The sequence below is a fragment of the Mandrillus leucophaeus genome, unplaced genomic scaffold (genome assembly GCF_000951045.1).
Source record: "Mandrillus leucophaeus isolate KB7577 unplaced genomic scaffold, Mleu.le_1.0 Scaffold268, whole genome shotgun sequence".
Classification (NCBI taxonomy): domain Eukaryota; kingdom Metazoa; phylum Chordata; class Mammalia; order Primates; family Cercopithecidae; genus Mandrillus; species Mandrillus leucophaeus.
In genome coordinates this window covers 1,478,865-1,493,771 of record NW_012102787.1, presented here as the reverse complement: position 1 = coordinate 1,493,771, position 14,907 = coordinate 1,478,865, and the positions used below count along the sequence as shown (strand labels likewise).

Sequence of the window (14,907 nt, the reverse complement as noted above, 5' to 3'; positions counted from 1 at the left end):
AGTAGCTGGGACTACAGGCACCCGCCACCTCGCCCGGCTAGTGTTTTGTACTTTTTTTTTTAGTAGAGATGGGGTTTCACCAGGTTAGCCAGGATGGTCTCGATCTCCTGACCTTGTGATCCGCCCATCTCGGTCTCCCAAAGTGCTGGGATTACAGGCTTGAGCCACCGCGCCCGGCCGGTTTTTTCTTCTTTTAAAAACTGCTGAGACATCCATAAACATTTTCAAAATGCAGGGTATGTTTTTCAGTGTTAAGGCAACTGTTTTGATGTGTTTTCCTTTGCTGTCTATCACCAAATACTGTACATACAAATAGAAAGACTGGGCTTTGTGTTGTCCATTGTTAATCCTAAATGCAACGAAACACATGGAGACTTTGAAAATCCTTCAGAATAATGCTATAGTTAAGATTTTGCTAAAGCAAGTGATTTTTCTAACTCCTTGAGCTGCATATTGCCTTGAGTAATCATCATCCGGATTGTATCCTGTAGAATAAAGTGAAATCTGGTTATTGTTTTACCTGGTTAAACAAGGTATAGCTATACCGTTTTATTTGTTAAAATCAACAACCAATACTACGTATTTGAACTGCTGTCTTTTAGAAAAGATGAAAGATTTCCACATCCATACATATAAAACGTACAACATAAAAGTCGTGATAATGCTGAAGAGTGTAGATACAGCAATATTAAATTTTAAAACATCATTTAAAATCGGTAACATTACAAGCAATGATCAAGATATACCAACTCAGTGGCACTATATTCCAAGATATCTGCTAAACTTAAAAAAAAAAAATTCACTGATCAATAAAAAGGGTTAGGATCTGTCCTCGCCATGATTTTGTTCTCACCTCTTCGGTGGCACTTTTGTTTCTTTTGAATTCTTCCCTTGCCCAATCCTTCAGGTATTTGCGATCAGAATCATTTGGAACTTGCCGAATTGTTTGCAAAATCCTTCTGTAGAGGAGAAGAACTTGTTGCCTTCTTATGAACTGTAAAAGGGAGGAGCAATAGCAATTACTTCTGCACAATCGCCAGCCTGAAAAGTTCTACTTCAGCAAACCGAGCTGCAACCAGAGTCCTCGTTGGTCAATTTTGAAAAAGGCAAAGAAAAACAACTTTTTTCTTTTTCCGCCAGGTGCAGTGGCTCAGGCCTGTAATCCCAGCAGTTTCGAGGCCGAGATGGGAGGATCACTTGAGCCTAGGAGGTCTAAGCTGAGGTAAGCCCTCATTGTGCCACTGCACTCAGCCTGCACGAGAGTGAGGCCCTGTCTCAAAAAGATGTTTTAAAGAAAGCATCACGAGGTTCATCTGATCTTTCTGCTTACTGCTCTGTCAAATCTAAGAACCATTAAAAAATCAGCTGACTACCGGGCTGAAAAGGGCTGCCAGTCTCCTAGAAGTTGTTATTACAACGACAGCACGTTTTCTAAATTAACAGTTGTTCAAATCTTTGGTAATCTCATTTGCCGTTTGCCACAGCTCAGTGCAATAGAGAGTAGTCTTTACCGTGGGCACTGAGCAGCTGATGCACCGGGACTCCGGGAAATCAAGCACCTGACGCGTCTCACGCGACCGCACCAAACCAAGCAAGCCGCCCGTGCCTCCCGTCAGGCCCCGCGAAGCGAAGCACCGCCCCGCAGGCATCGGGCCAATCTCAGAGGGCGCGCACGGCGCGTCAGGACCCCGGAACCCGCCCCGTTGGGTGGAGGGAGAGATGGAGAATCCAGAAGCTCAGACCCAGGTAAGCTGCTCTGGAAGGCAGAGAACCGCCGGTACCTGCTTTAACGTTAGCGTCGCTGGGGGTAAGCGGGAAGCAGCCATGTCAGCCAGAGGTCCGCCGGAGCCTCAGCGCGCAGAAGCGGAAGTAGAGTCCGACCAAGGGGGTGTGGCGAGCCCGGTTTCCTAGGAGACGGCCCGGGGTTGCGCTCTGACTGAGCGCGAGACTTCGGGACTGAGCCCTAGGGTTAGGAGCCGGTTATGGGCTGCGCTGGCCGGTTTTCTCGTCGGTAAAATAGGATAGCAGTGCACCATAGGGTCGTTGCGATAACGAAAGAAGAAAGGTAGGACACTTAGCACAGTTCTTGGTAAAGAGAGTTCAAATGAAAGTGAAGGAGGCCGCGCGGTGGCTCTTGCCTGCAGTCCCAAGACCTTTGAGAGGCCTGTAAGGTGCCTGTAATCCCAGCTCCCCGGGATGCTGAGGCGGGAGAATCGCTTGAACCCGGGAAGTGGAGGTTGCAGTGAGCCGAGATCGCACCACTGCACTCCAGCCTGGGCGAGAGCGAGACCCTGTCTCGGGGGAAAAAAAAAAAAAAAGTTAAGGTTTTTTTGGGGGAAAGAAGTGAAAACGTATTTGAATGTTCTTTCGAGCCTTTAAAAATGTGTATAGTTGAAAATACTAAAATTGAAAGTGTTGATTTCTTTTACAATTTGTGTTGGTTTTTTCTCTCTCGTTTTCGTCCTGTTCTTTTGTAGCGCAAGCGTTTTCCGGGAGCGGTGGTCTTCATGATCCTTTGAAACAAAGCTGCTGAATGGCTGCTCCACTGCAGTCTTAAGCACTTTCATCACTAATAACGAGGAGCCTAACATCCCTAAGCCTCAGGCTTTTGCTTTTATTTCCTCATAGCTGTTTTATCTTTCCCACAATACACACCACACACCTTCAGGTTAAATCACTAGAAGTGGAGTTAGCGAATCTTTGCTATATTCATTTTCCAAGTATTGTTGTATCGAATTAAAATAAAACCAAAAATTTCATTCAATTTCTAGTTTACTGGGGACTTGCCTGCCTCGCCTGTTGGCATCCTGGGGCTCCCTATTCCTAGCTATGTTCTGGCTATTTCCCCTCTCCTGGCCTGTTACCTCCCCTGTAAAATGAAATACAGCATCTACCTCAGTTGTGTATCTCTAATGTACTGAGAACAGGTCCTGGCACATGTAAGAACTCTAATCATTGGTTCTTTTGAACTTTACCAGGCATTGTATGAATGATGCTAACTGCATGACCATCTTATCAATAATATATATATCAAATTTTGTCTAATACATTAGCTGTAATAGTTAACTAACTTTTTAAAAGGAGTGAAGTTAAATACCCCTTGCCTTTTTAAATTATACTGATTTTGTGAATTGTTCATGACTTGGGTCCGTTTATGAGGAGGACTTTTCTTTTATATGGGCTCTATATTTTGTTTTTGTCATTTATACATACATACATAAACTTTATGCAATCATGTATTTTTGTGCCTTTTGAGGCTTTTCATTTCCCATTCAGACCTTTGTAATTCATTTTTTAAAATCTTTCATTTTTTAAAAATATTGACTCTATCTAGAATTTACTTTGGTTTATAGCATCATGTGGATCTACGTTCTTTTCTAGATGTTAAGCTGTAGCAATACCATTTATTACATAACTTATTCCTTTTTCGGGGCTTTATGTAATGGATGCCTTTTTGACTCTGATAAATTTTTTAGTGTCTGAGTAATCTGTCCAGAATTGTTTCATCTTAGGGTTTTTAATTTTTGTTTTATATGTATGTTATTATTTGGCAGGACTTTAGTTTCTGGTAAAAAATTCATTAGTACTGTTCTCCATAACCTTTTGTATCATTTCCCTCCAAATCATCTTGTGATCTTGATTGGAATTTTGAAATAGTGTTGAATCTATTCATTAATATGTGAGAAGACACTTTTACATTATTTCTTCTTCCCATCAAGAAACACTCAGACCGGGCGTGGTGACTCACGCCTATAATCCCAACACTTTGGGATACCAAGGTGGGTGGATCACCTGAGGTCAAGAGTTCGAGACCAGCCTGACCAACATGGTGAAACCTTGTCTCTACTAAAATACAAAAAATTAGCCGGGACTGGTGGCTCACGCCTGTGGTCCCAGCTACTTGGGAGGCTGAGGCAGGAGAATCGCTTGAACCCGGGAGATGGGGGTTGCAATGAGCTGAGATTACACCATTGCACTCCAGCCTGGGCAACAAGAGCAAAGCTCTGTTTCAAAAAAAAAAAAAAAAAAAACTCACTCATGCTAGACACTGGTAATGTTATAAGTCATATACGCTCCTTGCTCAAAGACTCGTGCTTTGGACAGAAAAACCTCTAAGTTCAATATAGTGCTAACAAATAATGTTGCGGTTCATACTGTGGGAAATTATTCTTCCTGGAGGGCTTGTCTGAGATAGGTATTTGGCAGAAACGCAGAATCACTAAGAGGATTCCAGACAATACATGGAAACACTGGCAGGGATGCTGGGAGAGAAGGGACAGGAGAGTCAAGCAAGAGCCTCATAGGTCACATGAAGCAGCTTGAATATTACCCTCTTCACAAGGGAGAGCTTTGAAGGGATTTTCAGCTAGAGAACTTTTAGAAAGATCTTGGATGTTGTGAATAGCAATGAAGTGAAGCAAGCAAAGAGAAGTTACTGGTCAGGATACCATTGAAGTAGTCCCTGCTAGAGATGAAAAGAGCCCCAGTCACAGTGGAGTGGTGGGAGGGGGAGGGATGGGATAGGATAGGATGTCCAGAAGCCTGACTGGACAAGATGATTGATTGGGGTATAGATAGAGATGGAGAAGGAAGCAAAGCAGATGTATAGGTTAAGTCCCAAGTTTGTAAACAGGGCAGCTGTTGGAGTGGTCATCCCAGATGGGGAATGTTGAAGGAATGGGTTTGGGATAGGTGAATTAGAGAACAGAGTCACATTTTGAATGTAATGCATTTGAAGAGTCTGTTGCCTAAGTACAGCCCCAGCAGATGTCTGAATATAATTGAGAATACCAAAGAGTACACTTCCTGGACCCTTGAATGGAGAATTTTACAGTCCTTTTGCTTCAGTCTGGAGGCCACGGGAGTGGTCAAGTTGTCCAAAGTGAGATTTTATTGTTGTTGTTGTTGTCTTCCTCTGTTGCCCAGGCTGGAGTGCAGTGGCACAATCTCAGTTCACTGCAACCTCCGCCTCCTGGTTCAAGCAGTTCTCCTGCCTCAGCCTCCCTAGTAGCTGGGGATTACAGGTGCACGTCACCATGCCCAGCTAATTTTTTGTATTTCTAGTAGAGATGGGGTTTCCACCATATTGGCCAGGCTGGTCTCAAACTCCTAACCTCAAATGATCCACCCACCTCGGCCTCCCAAAGTAGTGGGATTATAGGCGTGAGCCACCGCACCCAGCCCCAAAGTGAGATTTTTAAGACAGCGTGGAGGACTTTTGTGTTCTGCTGTCCATTGCTTAAATATCAGAAGTTACCTACTTGGCCAAGGCCAGGGGGATGGGCAGGATGGCACAAATGTCAACTATCAACATGGCAGATTAATGTATCACCACTCCTGCAAGCCCTGTTGGCAGCACAAGTTGAAAATGGCACTGCTGGGTTCCTGCTTCCTGGAATTCCTACTGTCCGTGATCTCATAAGCTAACCCAGGGCCAAGAGAATCACTCTGGCCACACCAGTTTGGGAGGTCTAAGATGGAGCTTCCAAAGGCAGATATAATAGATTGCAGCACTGTCATAATATTGGTGTCCTTCCCTCCCAGACTCAACTCTACTGGATGAGTAAACTGCCTGCCCTGTAGAGAGCTTTAGCCAATGAAATGTGAATGGATGCAACATCATTTATGGAGGAGAATTTTTAGAAGCCTCCTTACAAGGCTCCACCAACTCACCCTTTTCATTCTGCTGCAAAGCCAGTATATTATAGCTCAGCCTACCATGGACATAAATGCAAATGATAAATCAACCCTTGTAGTAAAAGCAACATTGAAGTTGCAAGGTCATGTTAGCACAGCATAAACTAGTAACAGCTGACTGATCCAGCAGAGATCAGTCCCCTAGCGTACCTTTTACAATCCTGTCATCTTCCATTAAGAATAGTCACAAATTACATAAACAGTGGTATATGTTTTAATAGTTTTCAGAATATAAGCTGCATAGCTTTTTAGAATAAAAAATAATGATATAACTTCAGGTCCATGCTTTGGGACACTTGGTTAAACAACAGGGAATCTGTGTCTTTGATGACCACCTCAAAAGGGTGGCAGACTTCACAGTGTAACTTGGAAACAGACAAGGAGATAGATGATTACATCATGACATATTGCCTACAAAAGAACATTCTGACAGAACATTAAGTAGAACAGAGCACACAGTTTCAAGTATTCAAGCACTGCTTTCTGGCCAAGAAAAAACTGTCTAAAAATCAGTTTCTTTTGACTGGAGCTGCTGAGTTCTGGACATGGCATTTCTTTCCCAGAATGAGACTGGCTCAGTCCAGCTTGAAAGCAGTGTGAGGAATGACTCTTCCCCTTAATCATTAAGAAAAAAAAAATGAACTAAACAAATAAATTACTACAACAACAGGGACCATGGCACTGAATGAAATAAAGGGGCAGTCACCTTCCCATCATTGCATAGTCTCCCGAAGCAGCAAGTGTGAAAGAGGATACTGAAAAGCCACTTCGTTTTTACACAGCCCAAGGATCGTTTTTATGGATGACTTGGGCTCCTATAATGTCCGGTTGCTTTATGAGAACACACACACACCACATTCTTCCTACCCTCTAAGAGAAGGTAATTCCTTTCACAGTAAGAAAACACAACGTCATACTCTCCAGAAACTACAGCTGTCTCGGCCACTTGACAGCTTTTGGGTACACACTGTGGGCTTGGCAAGGCAGAGCTTAGAGCAGGGTCAAAAGGGCAGCTCCCTTTAGTCCTTTATACAAAGGACTGTCAGAGTCCCATGCTCCTGGCAGCATCTCCTCAAGGCACAGGTGCCCAGATCCCCTGCAAAAGAAAACAGGCAGCTGGGCTCCAACAGTGGGGTATGACCTCCATCCAGGTCAGGGCTTCTGAGGGAGGGAAGAAGGATAACTCTTCTCTAGTTACGAGTTCAGGCACCTGCTGCTGCTTCCAGGTTTGGTATAAAAACCTTAGCCCAGACAAAGCCAGGAGTCAGAGTGTGTTCTCTAGGCTGTAAGATCACGTTATATAAAATAAAAATATTACAATAAAATTTTTTTGTAGTTGTCCAAAAGGGAGCACCTGGGTAAGCAATGTGACCTTCTGAGCATGGTTAAGTCTCACTTTGGACTCCTCTTTCTGTTCTATGGGTGGTCAGAGGCCGTCACCAACTCAAACCACTGTCTGAGGGCATCGCTGAGTGTCTCAGGAAGTGCGTTTACATCTCGAAGAATGATATAGTATGGGAATGGGAACTCTTCCATGTAGGATCGGATTTCAGGCATCTCTCCAGGTCCTTTAAATATCGGTACTTTAATGTCCAAGATAGAATCCTGTCAACAAAAGACATCATGAAATGGGGAGGCAGCGATTAAACCAGCATCCTTAGCTAGCTCTTCTGTGATCTCTTTTGCTAACAACTTTTACATCTGCTGTGTCTTATTCCTGCATATGAACCTAGCTTTTATTACTAAGTAAAAGAATTTTCAGAACTCTACCAAGAAGGAGGTAGATGTCTTTCTGAGTACCCCTTCCAGGAGGATGGACACTTAAAAAAAGGAAAAGGGACAGATAGGAAAATCTACTTTCCCTACAGTGGTGTCTCCCCACCATCCACTTGGAATCATTCACACTAAATCTTTACCTTCCTATCAAGGCCTTAATGTGACTCGCAGAGACAGTGCTTCCCTGGAACAGAACTGCCCTGTAGGCATATTTCACTAAGACGACTGATGCTTCTTGCTGTGAGGAGGGCTGCTGAGACATAAGTCAGTGTGGAAACACCTGATCTCCCTTTCAAAGTGGTCAGTACCCATTATCAAAGCTGCAATACCTGCACTGACTGTGCATAAAGGGCAATGATGACCCACAGAGGATGGTCATTCTGAATCTTGGCTCTCCCACTCATTACCTATAACCACTATGTGTTTCAGTTCCTTCAGTGTAAAGTGGGAATAATGATCCCTACCTCACTGGCTTACTGCAAAGATTAACAGAGAAAATACAAGTGCCTACAATGGTACTTGACAGAATATCATGAATGCTGGGGGTTCTCAGTATGACTGAGTGATCCAGGCCATATTTCAGATTGAACAGGTTGAAGGGAATCCCCACTTTATCTCCAGAAAAGGTGGCTTTTAGTAGTCACTCACCCGTGAACTGGGATTGTCCAATACAACAAAGATGACAAAGATGTTCGCGTTCCGGGCAGCCTGAACCGCTGCCAGGACTCTTTCTTTGCCCTCAAGGAAGAGGCCTCGCCCATCAGAGACTACCAGGAGGAGTTGTGCAATTTCTGTAGACCATATAAGAGGAAGCAAGGGAGTAAAATGATCAGCCATTTTTAATAACTCATAACTACCCAAAGTAGGACAAATTAATGTAGACTTAGTCTGTACTATTAAAGCTAAACAGACTTCTAAAGCTGATGAATTCTGGGCACAAACCTAAGGGACCTCTGATGAGATCTATCCCTTAGAATGCCTGAGTCAGAGACAAGGCATAATAAGGGATACTAAATACACTTCTGTCAGTATAGCAGAATTTCTCAATAGTGTTTCAGGAAATGTTAAATTCTGCTCAATTTCAATTGTAGAGCAACATACTGTAGATGAGAATTAAAACACTAGTTTTATGGCTATAAACTTTAAAAATGATAGTACTGAGTAGGGCATTAGAAGAAAGTAGCCAAATCAGAAATCTGGAACTGTGTCTTCCAAATTTCAGTCACCACATATAATCACCTTTAGACTTCTGTTAATTCCTTGTACCCAATTTCTGTATTTTTTCCCCTTGAAATTTGACTTGTTTAAACAAAACCAAATAGAAAGGAACCATAAACACTGAATAAAATGTTTTAAAATTTTTGCTACACAGTGTTTCCAGCTAAAGATTATATAGTACTTGAGTTGAGGGTGGGCTGTTTTCGCAAATGTTGAGAGGTGTGAATAACTTGCTTCCATCAAAATCTGAAGCTTCTGCATGATACACTGTGAACACTGAGAGATTTTTGGAAAGAACTAAAGAAATGGCATGTTTCAAGCCCCCAAAGTAAATGTGGTTGGATTAGCTGGCTGTTAAATTATGTCCTTCTCTACTCTCCTCTGTCATTAAAATATTAGAGAATACAGTACTCGAAGGGGACTGGTTTCAGGACACACCCCTCACCCCCAGTATACCAGAATTCACACACATATTAAGTCCAGAGATGGCCCTGGAGAACCCACATACATGAAAAGTTGGCCCTCCATATACTCAGGTTTCACATCCCTCAAATGCTGAATTTTCAATCCACTTTTGGTTGGAAAAACTCCATGTGTAAAATAGACCTGAGCAGTACAGACAAACCTATGGTATTCAAGGGTCAACTGTAGTCTTTATATTTAATTCCACACACTTTGCTCCTTTCTCTCACAAATCTGAACTCTTATCAAATAGTTAGTGTCTAGATCCCGCATTGGTTATAAGCCTCATGAGTACAGGTTCAAAAAAAATTTCTGAATGAATAAATAAGTAAAAATCAGCTCCATCGATTTATGTCTTTTCCTGTGGAGCACACCTGTTAAAACACAGTGACGGGGCACTGAGCTGAAGCAAGCAGCTTGGGAATACAGAGTACAAGAAAGCATTTTGTTTAGGAAGAGGAAGGCATGCAGCTCACCTGGACTGATGTTCTGTGAGAGCTGCTGAGCGGCTGCAAACATGCTGGCAACAGACTCTAGAAACTAAACCGGAACCAGAAATAGACAATTACAAAACTATGTAAATGCTCTTCCCATTGTCAGAGAGACTGATAGTACTTCTGACACTGAAGTGATTATCAGATAACCACCTCAGGTTTATAGACCATCAAAACTGTCCCTTCTGGCCACATGTAGTTAAAAAAGGAGGATCCTTGGATACAGACATTCTGTTTTATTATTTTTTGAGAGAGGATCTGTGTCACCCAGGCTGGAGTGTAGTGGCATGATCTCACCTCACTGCAGCCTCAATTCCTGGGCTCTGCCTCAGCCTGCCACCAAGTAACTAGGATTACAGGTATGTGCCACCACACCCGGATAATTATTTTTATCTTGTGTAGAAATGAGATCTATGTTGACAAGGCTGGTTTTGAATCCCTGGCCTCAAGCGGTCCTCCCACCTCAGCCTCTCAAAGTGCTGGGATTACAAGTGTGAGCCACTATGCCTAGATGATACAGGCCTTCTCAAGCACAGGTGAGACGTTTCTCTAACATATAACCCACTAGAGTTCTGGAAGATACCCCAAAGTAAAAGAAGTGCTTCTCTGGGGCATAAGAAATCAATAAGTCGCTCAAATAAACCAAACAGTGTCTTCTTTCAAGAACAGAAAACAACTGAGCAAAAGAGAAGGCAAGAAAATACAGAATGTCCAGGGCAGCCTAGAAAAAGCAAACTGAATCAGAGCAGGACCCAGGAGAAATATGATCTCATGCTCTGTTTTGAACTTGTGTTCTCCTAAGTCACTGACTTTATTTCATATCATTTCTTCTCTAAGCTTAATGAGGGGGAAAAATAGGTCTTGGCCCACCTGATAAGTGTATGGGAGATTTTGCAGAATGTTCCAAACTACTCAGAAAAACAAGCAGGGAGCTAGAAAACCAATGATGCAAAGTCAAGTGATCTCTGAGGAAGTGAGAAAAAGAAGTCACACCTTGTTTTATAATGGATGCCAAGGAAGCTTCTATTCCAGTGGTACCCAGGCTGAGATTTAGGACTATCCCTGTCCTAATACTGCATGGGATGGAGGGGGGGTTCTCAGCCCAGCATGGTGGTAATCCCAACAATTCGGGAGGCCAAAAAGGGAGGATCACTTAAACACAGGAATTTTAGACCAGCCTGGGCAACAAAGTGAGACCGTGTCCATACAAAAAAAAAAAATCAGCCAGACATGGTAGCATGTGCCTGTAGTCCTAGCTACTAGGTAGTCCTAGCTATGAGGCAAGAGGACTGCTTGAGCCTGGGAGTTCAAAGTTATAGTGAGCTATGATGGCGCCATTGTACTCTAGTCTGGGTGACAGAACGAGACCCTGTCTCAAAAATAAAAATTGTTCTCCCTCCTACCTACACCAGTTTAAAAATAACTCTGCAGAAGACATTTTATTTCATCCTCTTACCTGAGCAATCTTGGTTTTCTTTTGTTGGAATTTGCAGAGACGTAGAATCTGGGACCCAGAGTAATCACTGAACTGCTCATGAAATGGGTGTAACAGCTTTACAGATTCTCCAAAACTTGGGGAAGGAAAACCAAATACAACAGGAGTTATTTTTTTGCTGTGTGATCAAAATAACCAAACAGGTTATGAAAAGTTTTCACAATGAAATTACAAAGCAACCTTACCTACACACTGCAATCTGACCCACTTCCAGGAGGGTTAGAGCATTTCCAATCACAGCCAAAGATTCAAATGCAAGCTGTGAATTAAAAGTTAATGACATCAGGAATCAGAGTATCCTCTAAACCAGAGCCTCTCGACTATTTTTTGCATCAAGATTCCCAAAGAAAACATTATTTTTTTTGTTCGACAAGTAGAGGAATAACATGAATAAGGCTATTCTAGTCACAACAAACCCTGAGGCTTTGGTGGCCTGGTACCACAAATGTTGAAACCTAGAATCCATTACACTGATAGGAATGGTCTCCTGCAGACATCAAATAAAAAGTGACCTTGAGGGCCAGGCATGGTAGCTCACACCTGTAATCCCAGCACTTTGGGAGGCCAAGGAGGGAGGATCACTTGAAGTCCAGGAGTTCAAGAGCAGCCCAGGCAACACAGCAAGATCCCACATCTGTGGTCCCAGCTACTTGGAGGCTGAGGTAGGAGGATCACCTGAGCCCAGGAAAGTTGAGGCTACAGTGAGCCACCTGGGCCTGGGCAACAGAGTGAAATCCTGTCTTCAAAAAAAAAAACAAAAACAAAAAACATTTAGCCAGGCATGTTGACACACACGTATGGTCCCAGCTACTCAGGAGGCTGAAGTGGGTGGGAGGACTATACTGCTTAAGCCCAGAAGGTTCAGGCCACAGTGAGCTATGATCATGCCACTGCACTCCAGCCTAAGCAAGAGAGCAAGACCCTGTCTTCAAAAAAAAAAAAAAAAAAAAAAAAAAAAGACCTTGAGAAATATGGTCCATGAATTTTTCTTTCTTATTTTTTGGACCTACATAAAGAGTAACCTCTTGTAGGTAACAAATTTTAAAAACTAATTTAAAATCCATTTATATATATGTAGTCAGATCAGACTGTATAACCATATCAGAAAATTTCATTACCATCTGCAATATGACAAAAGAACAGCTGAGTATTCTACATCTATTATTTCATTTAATCTTCATAACAATTCTGCAAGTATGAGGTTATTACTGTTCTGTGTGTGCTTGTAAATATATATATATAACATATATGTAAATATATATATATATTCCTCACTTTTCAGAAGATGAAACCAATACATAAGAAGTAAGTTGCCCAAAGTCACATGTTAATAAATGGAGCTGGGATATGAACCCAGGTTCAGAGGCTACACTAACTTTTTCCAGCAAAACATACAAATTTTAGGCTGCTCATTAGCCCATGCATCACTGCCCAAAACAAACACTCTTTGGCATCTGTAATGGTGGTATAAGTTTTCTATTCAGGCTCCTAAACTTAATATTAGCACTGATAGAACAATAACTCTGGATAATTTCAGACATAAAAGAAATGTATCCTAGATACATACTTAAACTATTTAAGACTATGCAGTAATATCTGAAAACTGATTTTTTTTAACAGTACATTGTTGCATTTTCCGCAAAATAAGCACTATCAGGTTTACTTATTCTGCAACTAGACAGTTAAGAACAAACAGCAGGGTCAAGAAACAAAACAACTTAAAAGACCTACAACAGTAAGAAACTAACACATCTGAGACATCCTAAAATTGCCCTTTTGAACTCTTTAAATCTTAGGTCTTATCAAAGATGGTTATCACATTCTCAAAACAGGCCTAACAGGTATTTCAAAATCCATTTTGGCGGCCCAAGGAACATGGTTTGATGTTAATTTCCTATCAAACCGCCACTACATTTCTCTTCCTTACCTGCTTGGTATGGTTGTCTACCATACTAGAAGAGTCATCGATAGCCAAACAAATCTGATACTGGCGTTTACTGGGCTTGGTCCTTCGAAGCCAAATCTTGTCTTTCCGAAATTGACTAGCAATATATGGAATGACTTTCCGTATGTTCAGTCGTTTCCCAGTTCGATAGTCTCCTCTATTTATTCAAACAGGGGCAAAAATTAGTTAACAACTTTTAATTCCTGAGAATTTTTATTAAGGACAAAAATCACATTAATAATACCTTAAAACCAATACCAAGTAACTAGGAACCTGGTACACAGAAGTGTTTCCGTCAATTGAGGACTAAGTGCAGGATCTTCTTGACCTCTAGCCAGAAAAACTGGACTTGTATGTGGCAATAATAATTAGGTCCTTCCAGACACATTTTTAAAAATTAAGAAAAAATACAGTAAATATGAATGATTTTGGACATCTTTGAAAAGATCTAGGTGAGTTAACACCTGTAGCAAGTGAATAACTCAACATGTAACAAGGTGATCAATGCAGACACCCAGAAACTTTTGTGCAAGATAATAATAGGAAAACAGGGTAAGGAACAGCATACTGGTGCCCGTACAGCAGGAGAGGCAACCTAGAAGCTGGCACTATGAATGGTTAGCTGCTGAGTTCAACAGAATCACGAAGCTGCTATCTTCTCAGAGCACTGTGAGGCCTTCCAGAGGGAAAGACTTACTTCAGCTTGGCTGCCTGGGTAGGCTCTAATATGAGACGAAGCTCTTCACATAACCGTTGTGAAAGAGGTGCTGTTAGGATCAGGTAACTCTGCCACATCTCAGCGGCAACCTTCTCCTGTGACAACAACAAAATGTAAGTTACCCTCAGAATGTCAGAGCCAATCAAGTCTTCTAGCAAGATACAGGCCTTAAGCAAAGTGGTAGAAAATGACCTGCATGAACTTTCTCAACAGAAGCACTTTAAATCTTCTCCCAGCAAGCTACCATGTAATTTACTTGATTAAAAATGTCTCTCCTTCCAGCCGGAGGCGGTGGCTAATGGCTGGTAATCCCAGCACTTTGGGAGGCCAAGGTGGGCGGATCACTTGAGGCCAGGAGTTCGAGACCAGCCTGGCCAACATGGTGAAACCTTGTCTCTACTAAAAATACAAAAAATTAGCTCGGCATGGGGGTGGGCACCTGTAATCTCAGCTACTTGGAAGGCTGAGGCAGGAGAATCACTTGAACCCAGGAGGCAGAGCTTGCAGTGGGTCAAGATCACGCCACAGCACTCCAGCCTGGGTGACAGAGTGAGACTCCGTCTCAAAAAAATTAAAAATTAAAAAAAAAAAAAAAGAAGAAAAGTCTCTCCTTCAACCCACCCTTCTAAGTGAGAAAGAATGAAACAAGGCAGTTAATTATTGGAATTCATGACCAAATCAATGCCTTACTCATGTCACCTACAAAGAGTAAAACGTGCACCCTTCATATGGGGAGGGAGATGTGAATGGGTAATTTTGGCACCAGCAGATCCAGCTACTTATTGGTGGATTCTCAGTCATGTTTCAAAAGTAAAAGTGGGTGGGCTATGGTGGTTCACGCAGGTAATCTCAGCACTTTGGGAGCCCAAGGCAGGTGATCACCTGAAGTTTGAGACCAGCTTGGCCAACATGGTGAAACCCCATCTCTACTAAAATACAAAAAAATTAGCCGGGCGTGGTAGCAAGTGCCTGTAACCCCAGCTACTGAGGAGGCCGAGGCACGAGAATTGCTTGAACCTGGGAGGCAGAGGTTGCAGTGAGCTGAGATCGCGCCATTGCACTCCAGCCTGGGCGACAGAGCAAGACTCCGTCTCACAGAAAA

The 14,907-nt window shown here is 42.4% G+C and overlaps 2 protein-coding genes across 4 annotated transcripts in view; both read right to left on the bottom strand.

Moving 5' to 3' along the window:
* LYRM2 (LYR motif containing 2) overlaps positions 1-1,857 on the bottom strand; it is a 38,606-nt gene extending 36,749 nt beyond the window's left edge. The window contains exons 1-3 of one of the 3 annotated variants that reach the window (XM_011984427.1): positions 1,782-1,857; positions 854-994; positions 192-485 (exon numbers count right to left, since the gene is read on the bottom strand). In XM_011984427.1, the coding sequence (XP_011839817.1) occupies positions 405-485; positions 854-994; positions 1,782-1,826 (267 nt within the window). In that variant the 5' untranslated portion in view covers positions 1,827-1,857 and the 3' untranslated portion in view covers positions 192-404. Of the gene's footprint in view, positions 1-191; positions 486-836; positions 995-1,781 lie in introns of those variants that run through there. The other 2 variants (XR_001006520.1, XM_011984428.1) reach the window with 2 other exon arrangements.
* A 4,038-nt stretch (positions 1,858-5,895) lies between these two features.
* Positions 5,896-14,907, bottom strand: part of MDN1 (MDN1, midasin homolog (yeast)) — a 199,369-nt gene continuing 190,357 nt past the window's right edge. The window contains exons 96-102 of the mRNA XM_011984463.1: positions 13,785-13,900; positions 13,070-13,244; positions 11,328-11,401; positions 11,104-11,218; positions 9,630-9,693; positions 8,122-8,264; positions 5,896-7,302 (exon numbers count right to left, since the gene is read on the bottom strand). Coding sequence (XP_011839853.1) covers positions 7,114-7,302; positions 8,122-8,264; positions 9,630-9,693; positions 11,104-11,218; positions 11,328-11,401; positions 13,070-13,244; positions 13,785-13,900 — 876 coding nt within the window. The 3' untranslated portion in view covers positions 5,896-7,113. The remainder of the gene's footprint in view (positions 7,303-8,121; positions 8,265-9,629; positions 9,694-11,103; positions 11,219-11,327; positions 11,402-13,069; positions 13,245-13,784; positions 13,901-14,907) is intronic.